At 46.6% G+C, this 21,267-nt stretch overlaps 1 protein-coding gene across 5 annotated transcripts in view; it reads right to left on the bottom strand.

Annotated features, from left to right (window-relative positions):
- Window positions 1-21,267, bottom strand: part of LOC115158892 (histone deacetylase complex subunit SAP130) — a 71,280-nt gene that overhangs the window by 40,020 nt on the left and 9,993 nt on the right. For all 5 annotated transcript variants that reach the window (XR_003868768.1, XM_029708310.1, XM_029708311.1 and 2 more), the window contains exons 5-10: window positions 20,580-20,774; window positions 20,253-20,352; window positions 14,846-14,967; window positions 14,467-14,576; window positions 10,806-10,953; window positions 2,592-2,685 (exon numbers count right to left, since the gene is read on the bottom strand). Coding sequence is in view for 4 of the 5 variants with exons in the window: in XM_029708310.1 (XP_029564170.1) it covers window positions 2,592-2,685; window positions 10,806-10,953; window positions 14,467-14,576; window positions 14,846-14,967; window positions 20,253-20,352; window positions 20,580-20,774 (769 nt within the window). In the remaining variant the exon portion in view is untranslated. The remainder of the gene's footprint in view (window positions 1-2,591; window positions 2,686-10,805; window positions 10,954-14,466; window positions 14,577-14,845; window positions 14,968-20,252; window positions 20,353-20,579; window positions 20,775-21,267) is intronic.

Genomic DNA, 21,267 nt, shown 5'->3' with positions numbered 1-21,267 from the left:
CTTTTAGTTCTGATTAAAAGCTTTCAAAACGTGTTTAGAATTTATAGTTGGTTTGAGGCAGTGTTTCCGCTGCAGTCATTTACATGTGACGCTGCGCCGTGGCAAAATTATTGCTGCCACACCCCAAAATATGGAACATAAATACAAATCTGACGATGCGCACTTTGAAGATGCTAGAACAGTCCGAATGAACTTTTCCTCTGCAAACAAAATGAGTAATGAATAGAAAAATCAGACAACCCATTATAGAATAGTTGATCTATTTATCTAGTCAGGTAACGGTGTTAACTTTTTAAGGTATAGGGGGCAGTATTTTCATTTTCGGATGAAAAGCGTGCCCAGAGTAAACTGCCTAATACTCGGGCCCAGAGTCAAATATTTGCATATTATTAGTAGATTTGGATAGAAAACACTCTGAAGTTTCTAAAACTGTTTGAATGATGTCTGTGAGTATAACAGAACTCATATGGCAGGCAAAAACCTGAGAAAAATCCAACCAGGAAGTGGGAAATCTGATGCTTGTAGTCTTTTCAAGTAATTGCCTATCTAACACACAGTGACTTAGGGTTCATTTTGCTCTTCCTAAGGCTTCCACTAGATGTCAACAGTCTTTAGAACCTTGTTTCAGGCTTTTGCAGTGAACAGAGAGCGAACAAGAAGGCCAGGAAGTTGGTGACTCAGAAAATGACATGAGTTCATTGGTGCGCATACACGTGATGAGGTAGCTGTGTTCCATAACATTGGAATCGTCCGGTTGGAATATTGAAGTTTTATGTTAAAAAGGCCCTAAAGATTGATGCTATACAACGTTTGACATGTTTCTACGAACGTAAATATATAACTTTTTTTGACTTTTCGTCGTGAAATTTTCGTCGTGCTTCCTACATTTGGAGCAGCTTACTGAACGCACAAACAACAAGGAGGTATTTGGACATAAATTATGGACTTTATCGAACAAAACATTTATTGTGGACCTGGTATTCCTGAGAGTGCATTCTGATGAAGATCAAAGGTACGTGAATATTTATAATGCTATTTATGATTTTAGATGACTCAATGTGGTTAGATTAACGAGAAGTTTATCTTTAAAATGGTGTAAAATAGTTGATTGTTTGAGAAAATGAAATGAGATTTTTGCTGTTTTGTATTTCGCGCCATGCTATTTCACTGGCTTTACAGAGAAAGCACATTTTTCAATATTCTGAGTACATAGCTCAGCCATCAAAGCAAGCTATACAGATACCCGCCAAGTTCTGGGGTCAACTAAACTCTGAATTAGTATTATAAATATTCTCTTACATTTGCTGATCTTCGTCAGAATGCACTCCCAGGGCTCCTACTTCCACAAGAAATGTTATTTTTGATCAAAATACTCCATATTTATGTCCAAATACCTCCGTTTTGTTTGTGCGTTCAGATCACTATCCAAAGGCATAACGCGCGAGCGTAAATCCAGACACGAAAAGTCAAATAGTTCCATTGCCGTTCATAGAAACATGTCAAACGTTGTTTACAATCAATCCTTAGGGTCTTTTTAACATAAAACGTTGATAATATTCCAACCGGACAATAGCGTATTCATTACAGAGGAAAAAGAAGGAGCGGCCCGCCAAATGTGCCCGCGCAGTAAACAACTCACTGGTCCCAGGCAGTCCACTCATTGACTGAGCTCCTATTTTCTGCCCAGTAACAGGAGAAGGATGAAACACATTTCTAAAGGCTGTTGACAGCCAATGGAAGCCTTAGGAAGTGCAACGTGACCCCACAGACACTGTAGTTTCGGTAGGGATTCAAAAGAAGAACTACAATTCTCAGATTTCTATCCAAATCTACTAATAACATGCAAATATTTGACTCTGGGCCCGAGTATTAGGCAGTTTACTAGGGGCACGCTTTTCATCCGAAAATGAAAATACTGCCCCCTATACCTTAAAAAGTTAATTAACTCAGGAACTACACCTGTGTATAAGCACCTGCTTTCAATATACTTTGTAACCATCATTTACTCAAGTCTTTCCATTATTTTGGCAGTTACCTTTACACTGTAATTTACCGATGGTCACCAACTAGCCCCATAGGGATATCAAAAGTGAACCCAACTTTACCACGGGCATTACGGTCGGGTCGCATGCAGCTGCACTCCTAATTGATAATTACTAATGCTGTGGGCAGGATTAAAACAAACCCAACTTTAAAATGTACGTTGTGATGCAGTAAAGACCACAAACCTCACCAAAAAAAAATAATAATAATAAAAAAAATAACTATTTTGGATGAGACTGACTTCATGACCAAAATGATCCTATTTCCACTTTGTAGTCAATTTCGACAGTAGAATAAATGTTTCTGACTCATATTGATGCCACACAGGCCGTTTTTCTAAATGAAGTCGATTTTTAGGGGCTGTTGGTCTTTAAAAATGTCTATGTTATTCGTCTTATTCATTATGATGGAAACAGGATAAACTGATCCTATATCAGCACTTTATGACTCTTTGTAAACACGACTCCTAGACTGGTGACCTCATAGAATAACATTAAAAAAACTCATCACTAAATGTAATTGAATAGGATCTGTGTGGGTGGTGTTACCTGTAGTGGTGGTGCCTGAGCCAGTGTTGGTGGTGGTTAGAATAGGTGCCACCGTCGCTGCAGCAACCGGAGTGCCAGAACAGAAGATGGATTTCTGTAATACAAGGAAGTGTATTTTCTTCTATTTTTCCTGTCGAAGTGTCACCAGAAAACCTGACTTGAGGAGAACAACCATAGAACATCTTACCCTCCCCTCCGTATGTATTTGGACAGCGAAGCTATAAAATAATAAAACAAATGGTGCATTTGGCCATATACAGTACTCCACCATTTTGGATTTGAAATCAAATATTTCATATGAGGCAACCGTACAGAACGTCACCTTTTATTTGAGGGTATTTTCATACATCTGTTCTACTGTTTAGAAATTAAAATCCGTATACATATATAAAACACACACACACACACACACACACACACACACACACACACACACACACACACAGTACCAGTCAAAAGTTTGACACACCTACTCATTCAAGGGTTTTTCTTTATTTTTTACATTGTAGAATAATAGTGAAGACATTAAAACTATGAAATAACACATATGAAATCATGTAGTAACCAAAAAAGTGTTCAATTGCTGATTTCTGAGGCTGGTAACTCTAATGAACTTATCCTTTGCAGCAGAGGTAACTCTGGGTCTTCCTTTCCTGTGTTGGTCCTCATGAGAGACAGTTTCATCATAGCGCTTGATGGTTTTGCAACTGCACTTGGAAGAAACGTTAAAAGTTCTTGAAATGTTCCGTATTGACTGACTGACCTTCATTGACTGACCTTCATGTCTTAAAGTAATGGACTGTCGTTTCTCTTTGCTTATTTGAGCGGTTCTTGCCATTAATATGGACTTGGTCTTTTACCAAATAGGACTGCCTTCTGTATACCACCCCTACCATGTCACAATACAACTGATTGGCTCAAACGCATTAAGAAGGAAAGAAATTCCACAAATGAACTTTTAAGAAGGCACATCTGTTAACTGAAATGCATTCCAGGTGACTACCTCATAAAGCTGGTTGAGAGAATGCCAAGAGTGTGCAACGCTGTCATCAAGGCAAAGGGTGGCTACTTTGAAGAATCTCAAATATATTTTGATTTGTTGAACACTTTTTTGGTTACTACATGATTCCATATGTGTTATTTCATAGTTTTGATGTCTTCACTATTATTCTACAATGTAAAAAATAGTAAAAAGAAAGAAAATCCCTGAGTAGGTGTGTCCAAACTTTTGACTGGTACTGTATGTGAGAATGCTGCTCAGTGACTACAGCTCAGCGTTCAACACAACAGTGCCCACAAAGCTCATCACTAAGCTAAGGACCCTGGGACTAAACACCTCCCTCTGCAACTGGATCCTGGACTTCCTGACGGGTGGTAAGGGTAGGCAACAACACATCTGCCACGCTGATACTCAACACGGGGCCCCTCAGGGGTGTGTACTTAGTCCCCTTCTATACTCCCTGTTCACCCACAATTGTGTGGCCAAACACGACTCCAACACCATCATTAAGTTTGCTGACGACACAACAGTGGTAGGCCTGATCACCAACAATGATGAGACAGCCTATAGGGAGGAGGTCAGAGACCTGGCCGTGTGGTACCAGAACAACAACATCTCCCTCAACGTGAACAAAACAAAGGAGCTGATCGTGAACTACAGGAAAAGGAGGGCCGAAAACGCCCCCATTCTCATCGACGGGGCTGTAATGGAGCGGGTCAAGAGTTTCAAGTTCCTTGGTGTCCACATCACCAACAAACTATCATGGTGCAAACACACCAAACCAGTCGTAAAGAGGGCACAACAACACCCATTCCCCCTCAGGAGACTGAAAAGATTTGTCATGGGTCGCCAGATCCTTAAAAAGTTCTACAGCTGCAACAAAGAGCATCCTGACCGGTTGCATCCCCGCCTGGTATGGCAACTGCTCGGCATCTAACCGTAAGGCGCTACAGAGGGTAATAAGTACAGCCCAGTACATCACTGGGGCCAAGCTTCCTGCCATCCAGGACCTATAATCTAGAGGAAAGGCCAAAATGTTTTTTTAAAAGACCCCAGCCACCCAAGTCATAGACTGTTCTCTTTGCTACCACATGGCAAGCGGTACCGGAGCTCCAAGTCTAGGTCCAAAAAGGCGCCTTACCAGCTTCTACCCCCAAGCCATAAGACTGCTGAAAATTAATCAAATGGCCACCGGACAATTTGCATTGACCCCCCCCACCCACCCTTTGTTTTTACACTGCTGCAACGTGCTGTTTATTATCAATGCATAGTCACTTTACCCCTACCTACATGTAAGAATTACCTTGACTAACCTGTACCCCCACACATTGAATCAGTACCGGTACCCCCTGTATATAGCCTCCACATTGACTCTGTACCGGTACCCCCTGTATATAGCCTCCACATTGACTCTGTACCGGTACCCCCTGTATATAGCCTCCACATTGAATCAGTACCGGTACCCCCTGTATATAGCCTCCACATTGACTCTGTACCGGTACCCCCTGTATATAGCCTCCACATTGACTCTGTACCGGTACCCCCTGTATATAGCCTCCACATTGACTCTGTACCGGTACCCCCTGTATATAGCCTCCACATTGACTCTGTACCGGTACCCCCTGTATATAGCCTCCACATTGACTCTGTACCGGTACCCCCTGTATATAGCCTCCACATTGACTCTGTACCGTACCCCCCTGTATATAGCCTCCACATTGACTCTGTATCGGTACCCCCTGTATATAGTCTCCACATTGACTCTGTACCGGTACACCCTGTATATAGCCTCCACATTGACTCTGTACCGGTACCCCCTGTATATAGCCTCCACATTGACTCTGTACCGGTACCCCCTGTATATAGCCTCCACATTGACTCTGTACCGGTACCCCCTGTATATAGCCTCCACATTGACTCTGTACCGGTACCCCCTGTATATAGCCTCCACATTGACTCTGTATCGGTACCCCCTGTATATAGCCTCCACATTGACTCTGTACCGGTACCCCCTGTATATAGCCTCCACATTGACTCTGTACCGGTACCCCCCTGTATATAGCCTCCACATTGACTCTGTACCAGTACCCCCTGTATATAGCCCTCCACGTGAATCAGTACCGGTACCCCCCTGTATATAGCCTCCACATTGACTCTGTACCGGTAACGACCCCCTGTATAGAGCCTCCACATTGACTCTGTACCGGTACCCCTGTATAGCCTCCACATTGACTCTGTACCGGTACCCCCTGATTAGCCTCCACTTGACTCTGTACCAGTACCCCCTGTATATAGCCTCCACATTGACTCTGTACCGGTACCACCCTGTATATGCCTCCACTTGACTCTGTACCGGTACCCCCTGTATATAGCCTCCACATTGGACTCTGTACCGGTACCCCCCTGTAATATAGCCTCCACATTGACTCTGTACCGTTACCAGCAGCCCCTGTATAAGCCTCCACATTGACTCTGGACCGGTACCCCCTGTATATAGCCTCCACATTGACTCTGTACCGGTACCCCCCTGTATATAGCCGCCACATTGACTCTGTACCCGGTACTCCCTGTATATAGCCTCCACATTGACTCTGTACCGGTACCCCCTGTATATAGCCTCCACATTGACTCTGTACCGGTACCCCCTGTATATAGCCTCCACATTGACTCTGTACCGGTACCCCTGTATATAGCCTCCACATTGACTCTGTACCGGTACCCCCTGTATATAGCCTCCACATTGACTCTGTACCGGTACCCCCTGTATATAGCCTCCACATTGACTCTGTACCCGGTACCCCCCCTGTATATAGCCTCCACATTGACTCTGTACCTGGTACCCCCTGTATATAGCCTCCACATTGACTCTGTACCGGTACCCCTGTATATAGCCTCCACATTGACTCTGTACCGGTGACCCCCTGTATATAGCCTCCACATTGACTCTGTACCGGTACCCCCTGTCTATAGCCTCCACATTGACTCTGGTACCGGTACCCCCTGTAATAGCCTCCACATTGACTCTGTACCGGTTACCCCCTGTATATAGCCTCCACATTGACTCTGTACCGTACTGCCCCCCTGTATATAGCCTCCACAGTGACTCTGCTACCGGTACCCCCTGTATATAGCATCCACATTGACTCTGTACGGTACCCCCTGTATATAGCCTCCACATTGACTCTGTACCTGGGACCCCCTGTATATAGCCTCCACATTGACTCTGTACCGGGACCCCCTGTATATAGCCTCCACATTGACTCTGTACCGGTACCACCCTGTATATAGCCTCCACATTGACTCTGTACCGGTACCCCATGTATATAGCCTCCACATTGACTCTGTACCCGGTACCCCCTGTATATAGCCTCCACATTGACTCTGTACCCGTACCCCCTGTATATAGCCTCCACATTGACTCTTACCCGGTACCCCCTGTTGTATATAGCCTCCACATTGACTCTGTACCGGTACCCCCTGTATATAGCCTCCACATTGACTCTGTACCGGTACCCCCTGTATCTAGCCTCAAATTGTGCACTCCTTACAGTGACTCTGTACCGGTACCCCCTGTATATAGCCTCCACATTGACTCTGTACCGGTACCCCCTGTATATAGCCTCCACATTGACTCTGTACCGGTACCCCTGTATATAGCCTCCACATTGACTCTGTACCGGTTACCCCTGTATATAGCCTCCACATTGACTCTTGTACCGGTACCCCCTGTATATAGCCTCCACATTGACTCTGTACCGGTACCCCCTGTATATAGCCTCCACATTGACTCTGTACCGGTACCCCCTGTATATAGCCTCCACATTGACTCTGTACCGGTACCCCCCTGTATATAGCCTCCACATTGACTCTGTACCGGTACCCCCTGTATATAGCCTCCACATTGACTCTGTACCGGTACCCCCTGTATATAGCCTCCACATTGACTCTGTACCGGTACCCCCCTGTATATAGCCTCCACATGACTCTGTACCGGTACCCCCTGTATATAGCCTCCACATTGACTCTGTACCGGTACACCCTGTATATAGCCTCCACATTGACTCTGTACCGGTACCCTCTGTATATAGCCTCCACATTGACTCTGTCCCGGTACCCCCTGTATATAGCCTCCACATTGACTCTGTACCGGTACCCCCTGTACATAGCCTCCACATTGACTCTGTACCGGTACCCCCTGTACATAGCCTCCACATTGACTCTGTACCGGTACCCCCTGTACATAGCCTCCACATTGACTCTGTACCGGTACCCCCTGTATATAGCCTCCACATTGACTCTGTACCGGTACCCCCTGTATATATCCTCCACATTGACTCTGTACCGGTACCCCCCTGTATATAGCCTCCACATTGACTCTGTACCGGTACCCCCCTGTATATAGTCTCCACATTGGACTCTGTACTGGTACCCCCTGTATATAGCCTCCACATGACTCTGTACTGGTACCCCCCTGTATATAGCCTCCACATTGACTCTGTACCGGTACCCCCTGTATATAGCCTCCACATTGACTCTGTACCGGTACCCCCTGTATATAGCCTCCACATTGACTCTGTACCGGTACCCCCTGTATATAGCCTCCACATTGACTCTGTACCCCCTGTATATAGCCTCCACATTGACTCTGTACCGGTACCCCCTGTATATAGCCTCCACATTGACTCTGTACCGGTACCTCCTGTATATAGCCTCCACATTGACTCTGTACCGGTACCCCCTGTATATAGCCTCCACATTGACTCTGTACCGGTACCCCCTGTATATAGCCTCCACATTGACTCTGTACCGTAACACCCTGTATATAGCCTCCACATTGACTCTGTACCGGTACCCCCTGTATATAGCCTCCACATTGACTCTGTACCGTAATACCCTGTATATAGCCTCCACATTGACTCTGTACCGTAATACCCTGTATATAGCCTCCACATTGACTCTGTACCGTAATACCCTGTATATAGCCTCCACATTGACTCTGTACCGGTACCCCCTGTATATAGCCTCCACATTGACTCTGTACCGGTACCTCCTGTATATAGCCTCCACATTGACTCTGTACCGGTACCCCCTGTATATAGCCTCCACATTGACTCTGTACCGTAATACCCTGTATATAGCCTCCACATTGACTCTGTACCGTAATACCCTGTATATAGCCTCCACATTGACTCTGTACCGTAATACCCTGTATATAGCCTCCACATTGACTCTGTACCGTAATACCCTGTATATAGCCTCCACATTGACTCTGTACCGTAACCCCTGTATATAGTCTCCACATTGACTCTGTACCAGTACCCCCTGTATATAGCCTCCACATTGACTCTGTACCGGTACCCCCTGTATATAGCCTCCACATTGACTCTGTACCGGTACCCCCTGTATATAGCCTCCACATTGACTCTGTACCGTAACACCCTGTATATAGCCTCCACATTGACTCTGTACCGGTACCCCCTGTATATAGCCTCCACATTGACTCTGTATCGTAATACCCTGTATATAGCCTCCACATTGACTCTATACCCGTACCCCCTGTATATAGCCTCCACATTGACTCTGTACCGTAACACCCTGTATATAGCCTCCACATTGACTCTGTATCGTAATACCCTGTATATAGCCTCCACATTGACTCCGTACCGTAATACCCTGTATATAGCCTCCACATTGACTCCGTACCGTAATACCCTGTATATAGCCTCCACATTGACTCCGTACCGTAATACCCTGTATATAGCCTCCACATTGACTCCGTACCGTAATACCCTGTATATAGCCTCCACATTGACTCTGTACCGGTACCCCCTGTATATAGCCTCCACATTGACTCTGTACCGGTACCCCCTGTATATAGCCTCCACATTGACTCTGTACCGGTACCCCCTGTATATAGCCTCCACATTGACTCTGTACCGGGACCCCCTGTATATAGCCTCCACATTGACTCTGTACCGTAATAACCTGTATATAGCCTCCACATTGTACTTTCTTTTTTTTCTTTTTTTTTTTAACTTTAATTTATTTTGTAAATATTTTCTTCAACTCTATTTTCTTAAAACTGCACTGTTGGTAAAGTGCTTGTAAGTAAGCATTTAACGGTAAGGTCTACACCTGTTGTATTCGGCGCATGTGACAAATACAATTTGATTTGATTTATATATACACTCGCCACTGGAAGATGTCATAAGTATTTGGAGAAAATTCACTTATAGTGTATTTAAGTAATCAAAAGTGTATTATTTGGTCCCATTTTTCCTCGCATACAATGACTACGTCAAGCTTGTGACTCTACAGACCCATTGGATGCATTTACAGCTTGTTCTCGTTGTTTCGAACTGTTCTTCGCCCAACAGGAAGTGAATGGTGAATAATGTATTGTCATTTTGGAGTCACTTTTTATTGTAAGTAAGAATAAAAATATGTTTCTGAACACATCTACATTAATGTGGATGCCACAATGATTATGGATAATTATGAATTAATTATGAATGATAAAAAGTGAGAAAGTTACAGAGGGACAAAAAATATAACCCCCCCCCTCCCCCCCCAAATACTAATCTCCCCTATTTTTGGTAATGGAGATAGAGGCTACAACAAAACATGCTAACCTAACTTTCCTCACTCATCATTATTCATTGCCTATTTTTGTTAAACATGGCATTATCAGGATTCATTTAGAAATGTCTAGATTACTCCAGTCATTATTCCCCATTCACTTCCTATTGGGCAAAATATGGGACCAAATACTAAACATTTGACTATTGTAATACTCTATAAGTGAATTTTATCCAAAAACAGATGTAGGATCTTAATTTGAGCCAGTTCGCTACAATAGTTCAATTATACATTTTTTTGTAAGGGAAAAATCAAGTCTGAAATTTCTAAGTAGAACTTTACTAACTTCAGAAGTCTTTTTAAACCTCAAATACACTGTTAAACATTTCCTGCAAGTTAAACATTTCCTGCAACAGGGAGATCAAATTAAGATCCTATATCTGTACTTCTTCAAAAGGGGGACTAGATATATAAAGTGCTTTCATTTATAAACAGTAAAACAGATATGTATATGAAAATACCCTCAAATAAAAGTTGACATTCTATACTGTTGCCTGATACTAAACATTTGATCTCAAATCCAAAATGCTGGAGTATAGCGCCAAAGGTAAATATTTATCTTCACAGGTTCTGACCTGTGTCATGGTGTGGGGGGGCTGTGGTTTCTGCCCCCCTATAGCAGGGTGGGATGGCAGGGTGATGCGTGTGGCTGTGTCCCTGGCCCCCTGGGGACGCTGGATACTGATGGTGGCCGGAGGAGGATGGATGGTCAGCCCTGGATGCCTGGAGGAGGTAACACAAGACATCATCAACCCACCATCCCTTTTAATGCGACATCATCAACCCACCATCCCTTTTAATGCGACATCATCAACCCACCATCCCTTTTAATGTGACATCATCAACCCACCATCCCTTTTAATGTGACATCATCAACCCACCATCCCTTTTAATGCGACATCATCAACCCACCATCCCTTTTAATGCGACATCATCAACCCACCATCCCTTTTAATGTGACATCATCAACCCACCATCCCTTTTAATTTGACATCATCAACCCACCACCCCTTTTAATGCGACATCATCAACCCACCATCCCTTTTAATGCGACATCATCAACCCACCATCCCTTTTAATGCGACATCATCAACCCACCATCCCTTTTAATGCGACATCATCAACCCACCACCCCTTTTAATGTGACATCATCAACCCACCATCCCTTTTAATGTGACATCATCAACCCACCATCCCTTTTAATGCGACATCATCAACCCACCATCCCTTTTAATGCGACATCATCAACCCACCATCCCTTTTAATGCGACATCATCAACCCACCATCCCTTTTAATGCGACATCATCAACCCACCATCCCTTTTAATGCGACATCATCAACCCACCATCCCTTTTAATGCGACATCATCAACCCACCATCCCTTTTAATGTGACATCATCAACCCACCATCCCTTTTAATGCGACATCATCAACCCACCATCCCTTTTAATGTGACATCATCAACCCACCATCCCTTTTAATGCGACATCATCAACCCACCATCCCTTTTAATGCGACATCATCAACCCACCATCCCTTTTAATGCGACATCATCAACCCACCATCCCTTTTAATGCGACATCATCAACCCACCATCCCTTTTAATGCGACATCATCAACCCACCATCCCTTTTAATGTGAAAGCTCTGGTGGGTATTGTTTCAATATATTATACATGGTCAATAAACTTCCAATTTGAATTCTAAACCTTGTGGGCACAAACACACATGTTGTCATGTATACAAGTGGTTAAAGGTAAGACCTACTTTTTTTCTTCTCATTTATACAAGTGGTTAAAGGGAAGTCCTATTGTTTTTTTCTCTCATTCATACAGGTGGTTAAAAGGAAGTTCTATTGTTTATTTTGTCATTTATACAGGGGGTTTCATTTGGGAGCACTGTGCAAAAAAACAAAATCCTATATTTGTTTTCTTTCTGTGTTTCTGTACCGTTGTTTCCCCGAGCGCAGATTTGTTAGCGTCATGCCTGTACCATTACAACAGAGTAAACGGCTTGTTTCTAATCCAAACAGTGCAAAAGATCTGACACATATTACCGGCACAATCTTTTTCTCCTCCTGTCATAAACTATGTCGCAGGCTGTTCTAAAACTACTCGCAGGCTACATTTGTTTTACACCTTGTTCCAGTCATGTTACCTCATTAGCTAGCTAACAACCTGGTAACTTTACCAGTACATCCAAACATCAGTCATGTTACCTCATTAGCTAGCTAGCTAACAACCTGGTAACTTTACCAGTGCATCCAAACATCAGTCATGTTACCTCATTAGCTAGCTAGCTAACAACCTGGTAACTTTACCAGTGCATCCAAACATCAGTCATGTTACCTCATTAGCTAGCTAGCTATCAACCTGGTAACTTTACCAGTACATCCAAACATCAGTCATGTTACCTCATTAGCTAGCTAACAACCTGGTAACTTTACCAGTGCATCCAAACATCAGTCATGTTACCTCATTAGCTAGCTAGCTAACAACCTGGTAACTTTACCAGTACATCCAAACATCAGTCATGTTACCTCATTAGCTAGCTAGCTAACAACCTGGTCACTTTACCAGTGCATCCAAACATCAGTCATGTTACCTCATTAGCTAGCTAGCTAACAACCTGGTAACTTTACCAGTGCATCCAAACATCAGTCATGTTACCTCATTAGCTAGCTAGCTAACAACCTGGTAACTTTACCAGTACATCCAAGCATCAGTCATGTTACCTCATTAGCTAGCTAGCTAACAACCTGGTAACTTTACCAGTGCATCCAAACATCAGTCATGTTACCTCATTAGCTAGCTAGCTAACAACCTGGTAACTTTACCAGTGCATCCAAACATCAGTCATGTTACCTCATTAGCTAGCTAACAACCTGGTAACTTTACCAGTGCATCCAAACATCAGTCATGTTACCTCATTAGCTAGCTAACAACCTGGTAACTTTACCAGTGCATCCAAACATCAGTCATGTTACCTCATTAGCTAGCTAGCTAACAACCTGGTAACTTTACCAGTGCATCCAAACATCAGTCATGTTACCTCATTAGCTAGCTAGCTAACAACCTGGTAACTTTACCAGTACATCCAAAAATCAGTCATGTTACCTCATTAGCTAGCTAGCTAACAACCTGGTAACTTTACCAGTGCATCCAAACATCAGTCATGTTACCTCATTAGCTAGCTAACAACCTGGTAACTTTACCAGTACATCCAAACATCAGTCATGTTACCTCATTAGCTAGCTAGCTAACAACCTGGTAACTTTACCAGTACATCCAAACATCAGTCATGTTACCTCATTAGCTAGCTAGCTAACAACCTGGTAACTTTACCAGTGCATCCAAACATCAGTCATGTTACCTCATTAGCTAGCTAACAACCTGGTAACTTTACCAGTGCATCCAAACATCAGTCATGTTACCTCATTAGCTAGCTAGCTAACAACCTGGTAACTTTACCAGTGCATCCAAACATCAGTCATGTTACCTCATTAGCTAGCTAGCTAACAACCTGGTAGCTTTACCAGTGCATCCAAACATCAGTCATGTTACCTCATTAGCTAGCCAGCTAACAACCGGGTAACTTTACCAGTGCATCCAAACATCAGTCATGTTACCTCATTAGCTAGCTAGCTAACAACCTGGTAACTTTACCAGTGCATCCAAACATCAGTCATGTTACCTCATTAGCTAGCTAGCTAACAACCTGGTAACTTTACCAGTACATCCAAGCATCAGTCATGTTACCTCATTAGCTAGCTAGCTAACAACCTGGTAACTTTACCAGTACATCCAAACATCAGTCATGTTACCTCATTAGCTAGCTAACAACCTGGTAACTTTACCAGTACATCCAAACATCTGGGGACACAGAAAGAAAGGTGATGTCTTCTTCAGGAAGTCAATGATCACAGCAACGAATGAATGACAGATCTCTTGCATGTTGTCATCACAGTTTAGCTTTTTATAATAAACAAATGTATTTACAGGGTTACTATATTAGTTTCTAGAGCGCAACATGTGCTCTAGAAGTAGCTGGGATTCATTTATCGCTCTCTTATTTTCTGGTGCTCCAAACTTTTTAAAGTTGGGAACACCAGTGCTACCAATGAACATATTTAATTTAGAGCCCTGACAATGAGTTCATCTGACTCTGGTTAAGTAGATAAAGGGACAAAATCTCACACTATCCCTTTAATGCTAGGCTAGCTACTGGGCCACTTACCCATGCAGCACCTCTGCAGACTGGGTGAACGTTGGGTTGATGACAGGGGACTGGTTCCGGGTGGCTGAGATGGGGGCCACTGTTGTAGAGCTGGTGACAGGGGAACGAGACTGAGGATGAAGAGAGGGAGAGAATCAACCATGTTTCCCTACAAGACTGACTGAACTGTCAACACAAACAACTACAGAGGGAAAATCATGAACGCAGGAGTTTATCTTTGTTACAATGAAGAAGTAAGTCAACACCCGGGGGAAGTCATTTCCTGCACTACAAATGAGGAACAACAATGGTGTGCAAGTTAACATTTGATCTGTAAACTCTCCACAAGCCTCCCACCATAATAATGCAATTGAGTCGTAATAACACTGGGTCTAAGCACCTGGATAGACTGGTGGGTGATGTGATGTACAGTGTGCTGAACAGGGCCTGCACTGGCCCCTGATGCTGGTCTGAGAACAGCAGGCCCTTTACAGCTGGACATCACTGCTGCTGCCACCGCCCCTGCAAGACAAAAAGCACAATATGGATTAGGGAACATATTACAGAATGAAAGGCAGAGGGTAAGAGCTCCCTCTAGAGGTCGAACCAGAGAAGTGCAACACGCAAGAAAAATAGAATGTGAAAAGTTTCCCCTCCGGACAGTAATATAGGTTTAGGGTAAATGGGAAGTGAATGTTTGTTGTGAAACAGTGGGGGTTAGACCTCCAACCAAAATGCTGGGTTAGGGGTTAGGGAGATGGGTTAGAGGGAGGGAGATGGGTTAGAGGGAGGGAGATGGGTTAGAGGGAGGGAGATGGGTTAGAGGGAGGGAGATGGGTTAGTTGGAGGGAGGGAGATGGGTTAGTTGGAGGGAGATGGGTTAGAGGGAGGGAGATGGGTTAGAGGGAGGGAGATGGGTTAGAGGGAGGGAGATGGGTTAGAGGGAGATGGGTTAGAGGGAGGGAGATGGGTTAGAGGGAGGGAGGGAGATGGGTTAGAGGGAGGGAGATGGGTTAGAGGGAGGGAGGGAGATGGGTTAGTTAGAGGGAGGGAGATGGGTTAGTTAGAGGGAGGGAGATGGGTTAGTTAGAGGGAGGGAGATGGGTTAGTTAGAGGGAGGGAGATGGGTTAGTTAGAGGGAGGGAGATGGGTTAGTTAGAGGGAGGGAGATGGGTTAGTTAGAGGGAGGGAGATGGGTTATAGAGAGGGAGATGGGTTATAGGGAGGGAGATGGGTTAGAGGGAGGGAGATGGGTTAGAGGGAGGGAGATGGGTTATAGGGAGATGGGTTAGAGGGAGATGGGTTAGAGGGAGGGAGATGGGTTAGAGGGAGGGAGATGGGTTAGAGGGAGGGAGATGGGTTAGAGGGGATGGGGGGGGAGATGGGTTAGAGGGGAGATGGGTTAGAGGGGAGATGGGTTAGAGGGGAGATGGGTTAGAGGGGAGATGGGTTAGAGGGAGGGAGATGGGTTAGAGGGAGGGAGATGGGTTAGAGGGAGGGAGATGGGTTAGAGGGAGGGAGATGGGTTATAGGGAGGGAGATGGGTTATAGGGAGGGAGATGGGTTAGAGGGAGATGGGTTAGAGGGAGGGAGATGGGTTATAGGGGAGATGGGTTATAGGGGAGATGGGTTAGAGGGGAGATGGGTTAGAAGGAGGGAGATGGGTTAGAGGGAGGGAGATGGGTTAGTTAGAGGGAGGGACATGGGTTAGTTAGAGGGAGGGACATGGGTTAGAGGGAGGGAGATGGGTTAGAGGGAGGGAGATGGGTTAGTTAGAGGGAGGGACATGGGTTAGTTAGAGGGAGGGACATGGGTTAGTTAGAGGGAGGGACATGGGTTAGTTAGAGGGAGGGACATGGGTTAGAGGGAGGGACATGGGTTAGAGGGGAGATGGGTTAGAGGGGAGATGGGTTAGAGGGGAGATGGGTTAGAGGGAGGGAGATGGGTTAGAGGGAGGGAGATGGGTTAGAGGGAGGGAGATGGGTTAGAGGGGAGATGGGTTAGAGGGGAGATGGGTTAGAGGGGAGATGGGTTAGAGGGGAGATGGGTTAGAGGGGAGATGGGTTAGAGGGGAGATAGGTTAGAGGGAGGGAGATGGGTTAGAGGGAGGGAGATGGGTTAGAGGGAGGGAGATGGGTTATAGGGAGGGAGATGGGTTATAGGGAGGGAGATGGGTTATAGGGAGGGAGATGGGTTATAGGGAGGGAGATGGGTTAGAGGGAGGGAGATGGGTTATAGGGGAGATGGGTTAGAAGGAGGGAGATGGGTTAGAGGGAGGGAGATGGGTTAGAGGGAGGGAGATGGGTTAGTTAGAGGGAGGGACATGGGTTAGTTAGAGGGAGGGACATGGGTTAGTTAGAGGGAGGGACATGGGTTAGTTAGAGGGAGGGACATGGGTTAGTTAGAGGGAGGGACATGGGTTAGTTAGAGGGAGGGAGATGGGTTAGTTAGAGGGAGGGAGATGGGTTAGAGGGAGATGGGTTAGAGGGAGATGGGTTAGAGGGAGATGGGTTAGAGGGAGATGGGTTAGAGGGAGATGGGTTAGAGGGAGGGAGATGGGTTAGAGGGAGGGAGATGGGTTAGGGGGAGATGGGTTAGAGGGAGGGAGATGGGTTAGAGGGAGGGAGATGGGTTAGAGGGAGGGAGATGGGTTAGAGGGAGATGGGTTAGGGGGAGATGGGTTAGAGGGGAGATGGGTTAGAGGGGAGATGGGTTAGAGGGGAGATGGGTTAGAGGGAGATGGGTTAGAGGGAGATGGGTTAGAAAGAGGGAGATGGGTTAGGGGGAGATGGGTTAGAGGGAGGGAGATGGGTTAGAGGGAGGGAGATGGGTTGGAGGGAGATGGGTTAGAGGGAGGGAGATGGGTTAGAGGGAGATGGGTTAGAGGGAGGGAGATGGGTTAGAGGGAGAGAGATGGGTTAGAGGGAGGGAGATGGGTTAGAGGGAGGGAGACGGGTTAGAGGGAGGGAGACGGGTTAGAGGGAGGGAGACGGGTTAGAGGGAGAGAGACGGGTTAGAGGGAGAGAGACGGGTTAGAGGGAGGGAGACGGGTTAGAGGGAGGGAGACGGGTTATAGGGAGGGAGACGGGTTATAGGGAGGGAGACGGGTTATAGGGAGGGAGACGGGTTATAGGGAGGGAGACGGGTTATAGGGAGGGAGACGGGTTATAGGGAGGGAGACGGGTTAGAGGGAGGGAGACGGGTTAGAGGGAGGGAGACGGGTTAGAGGGAGGGAGATGGGTTAGAGGGAGATGGGTTAGAGGGGAGATGGGTTAGAGGGAGGGAGACGGGTTAGAGGGAGGGAGACGGGTTAGAGGGAGGGAGACGGGTTAGAGGGAGGGAGACGGGTTATAGGGAGGGAGATGGGTTAGAGGGAGGGAGATGGGTTAGTTAGAGGGAGATGGGTTAGTTAGAGGGAGATGGGTTAGTTAGAGGGAGACGGGTTAGTTAGAGGGAGACGGGTTAGTTAGAGGGAGACGGGTTAGAGGGAGACGGGTTAGAGGGAGACGGGTTAGAGGGAGACGGGTTAGAGGGAGGGAGATGGGTTAGAGGGAGACGGGTTAGAGGGAGACGGGTTAGAGGGAGGGAGATGGGTTATAGGGAGGGAGATGGGTTAGAGGGGAGATGGGTTAGAGGGGAGATGGGTTAGAGGGGAGATGGGTTAGAGGGAGGGAGATGGGTTAGAGGGAGGGAGATGGGTTAGAGGGAGGGAGATGGGTTAGTTAGAGGGAGATGGGTTAGTTAGAGGGAGATGGGTTAGTTAGAGGGAGACGGGTTAGTTAGAGGGAGACGGGTTAGTTAGAGGGAGACGGGTTAGAGGGAGACGGGTTAGAGGGAGACGGGTTAGAGGGAGGGAGATGGGTTAGAGGGAGACGGGTTAGAGGGAGACGGGTTAGAGGGAGGGAGATGGGTTATAGGGAGGGAGATGGGTTAGAGGGGAGATGGGTTAGAGGGGAGATGGGTTAGAGGGGAGATGGGTTAGAGGGAGGGAGATGGGTTAGAGGGAGGGAGATGGGTTAGAGGGAGGGAGATGGGTTAGAGGGAGGGAGATGGGTTAGAGGGGAGATGGGTTAGAGGGAGATGGGTTAGAGGGAGGGAGATGGGTTAGAGGGAGGGAGATGGGTTAGAGGGAGGGAGATGGGTTAGAGGGAGGGAGACGGGTTAGAGGGAGGGAGACGGGTTAGAGGGAGGGAGACGGGTTAGAGGGAGGGAGACGGGTTAGAGGGAGGGAGACGGGTTATATGGAGGGAGACGGGTTAGAGGGAGGGAGATGGGTTAGTTAGAGGGAGATGGGTTAGTTAGAGGGAGATGGGTTAGTTAGAGGGAGATGGGTTAGTTAGAGGGAGATGGGTTAGTTAGAGGGAGACGGGTTAGTTAGAGGGAGACGGGTTAGAGGGAGACGGGTTAGAGGGAGACGGGTTAGAGGGAGACGGGTTGAGACGGGTTAGAGGGAGACGGGTTGAGACGGGTTAGAGGGAGGGAGATGGGTTAGAGGGGAGATGGGTTATAGGGAGGGAGATGGGTTAGAGGGAGGGAGATGGGTTAGAGGGGAGATGGGTTAGAGGGAGGGAGATGGGTTAGAGGGGAGATGGGTTATAGGGAGGGAGATGGGTTAGAGGGAGGGAGATGGGTTATAGGGAGGGAGATGGGTTAGAGGGGAGATGGGTTAGAGGGGAGATGGGTTAGAGGGGAGATGGGTTAGAGGGGAGATGGGTTAGAGGGGAGATGGGTTAGAGGGGAGATGGGTTAGAGGGGAGATGGGTTAGAGGGGAGATGGGTTAGAGGGGAGATGGGTTAGAGGGGAGATGGGTTAGAGGGAGATGGGTTAGAGGGAGATGGGTTAGAGGGGAGATGGGTTAGAGGGAGGGAGATGGGTTAGAGGGAGAGAGATGGGTTAGAGGGAGAGAGATGGGTTAGAGGGAGGGAGATGGGTTAGAGGGAGGGAGATGGGTTAGAGGGAGGGAGATGGGTTAGAGGGAGGGAGATGGGTTAGAGGGAGGGAGATGGGTTAGAGGGAGGGAGATGGGTTAGAGGGAGGGAGATGGGTTAGAGGGAGGGAGATGGGTTAGAGGGGAGATGGGTTAGAGGGAGGGAGATGGGTTAGAGGGAGGGAGATGGGTTAGAGGGAGGGAGATGGGTTAGAGGGAGACGGGTTAGAGGGAGACGGGTTAGTTAGAGGGAGACGGGTTAGTTAGAGGGAGACGGGTTAGTTAGAGGGAGACGGGTTAGTTAGAGGGAGACGGGTTAGTTAGAGGGAGACGGGTTAGTTAGAGGGAGACGGGTTAGTTAGAGGGAGACGGGTTAGTTAGAGGGAGACGGGTTAGTTAGAGGGAGACGGGTTAGAGGGAGACGGGTCAGAGGGAGACGGGTCAGAGGGAGATGGGTTAGAGGGAGATGGGTCAGAGGGAGATGGGTCAGAGGGAGATGGGTCAGAGGGAGATGGGTCAGAGGGAGATGGGTCAGAGGGAGATGGGTTAGAGGGAGACGGGTTAGAGGGAGACGGGTCAGAGGGAGGGAGATGGGTCAGAGGGAGATGGGTCAGTTAGAGGGAGATGGGTTAGTTAGAGGGAGATGGGTTAGTTAGAGGGAGACGGGTTAGTTAGAGGGAGACGGGTTAGAGGGAGACGGGTTAGAGGGAGACGGGTTAGAGGGAGGGAGACGGGTTAGAGGGAGGGAGACGGGTTAGAGGGAGGGAGATGGGTCAGAGGGAGGGAGATGGGTCAGAGGGAGATGGGTCAGAGGGAGACGGGTTAGAGGGAGGGAGATGGGTCAGAGGGAGATGGGTCAGAGGGAGATGCAGTACGTACCTCTGGGTAGGTGAGAGGTAAATGTGTGTTGAGGAATAGAAGGAGCCCTAATTATCTGGATATTAGCTGGCATGAGGTGATGCCGATTACTGGAGTGGCCCTGAAATAAGAAAATGTCAAAAAAACATCAGTCATTAAATCTAATCCTGGATTTAAAAAAAAAAAAACATTTTCAACAGAGATAATCTATTGATGTCGTTTTTACCCCGGACTAGGGCTTAATCTATGTCCAGGAAACTGACCCATAATGGTTTATTCATGAAAGTTATTATAAAGCAATGATCACAAGCAAGAGCCAATAAGAATGCAGCAGGCTAATGTAGTCACCTGTTGTCCACTGATGGTTGCCACAGGGATGGAAGAGGTGGGAGCGATGTGGCTCTCCAGGGTGACAGTGATGTGGCCAAGCAGGGCAGGCTGCACCTTGGGAGGCAGAGGGAGAGGGATGTGGCCCCCCTGGCCTTGGCTGGAGGCTGGAGCTGGGGCAATGAGACGACTGGGCACCAGCGATTTCAGGGCAGCCTGAAGAACAAATAAAAAACACATCAACATCTTATTAACCCTTTGAAAACATAGATTAGTTTCTATGATATTTGCTGTCCTGACACATGGATTTGATTTAAGATAGTGATAACATAGACCATCAGTCATTTTGATTCCATATTTTAAGACACTTTTTGGGGGTATCAACTTTTCCTCCCTGACTGGGTGAGATCTCAATCAGATGATAGCAGGCAGGGGAAAACGGAATGTGTTCATGCCGTCGTGTATAGTTGGCTATACACCACAAACAGATCTGGGACCAGGCTAGGGGAGAGAGGGAAATGGGGTGTTTTAATTACCACCCTGTCATTACCTTTATAGATAAAACAGATCTGGGGTCAGGCTAGGGGAGAGAGGGAAATGGGGTGTTTTAATTACCACCCTATTACCTTTATAGATAAAACAGATCTGGGACCAGGCTAGGGGAGAGAGGGAAATGGGGTGTTTTAATTACCACCCTGTCATTACCTTT

The sequence above is a fragment of the Salmo trutta genome, chromosome 22 (genome assembly GCF_901001165.1).
Source record: "Salmo trutta chromosome 22, fSalTru1.1, whole genome shotgun sequence".
In the NCBI taxonomy this organism is placed as follows: Eukaryota; Metazoa; Chordata; class Actinopteri; order Salmoniformes; family Salmonidae; genus Salmo; species Salmo trutta.
The sequence above is the reverse complement of the archived record's forward strand: the minus strand, read 5'-3'. Positions and strand labels throughout refer to the sequence as shown.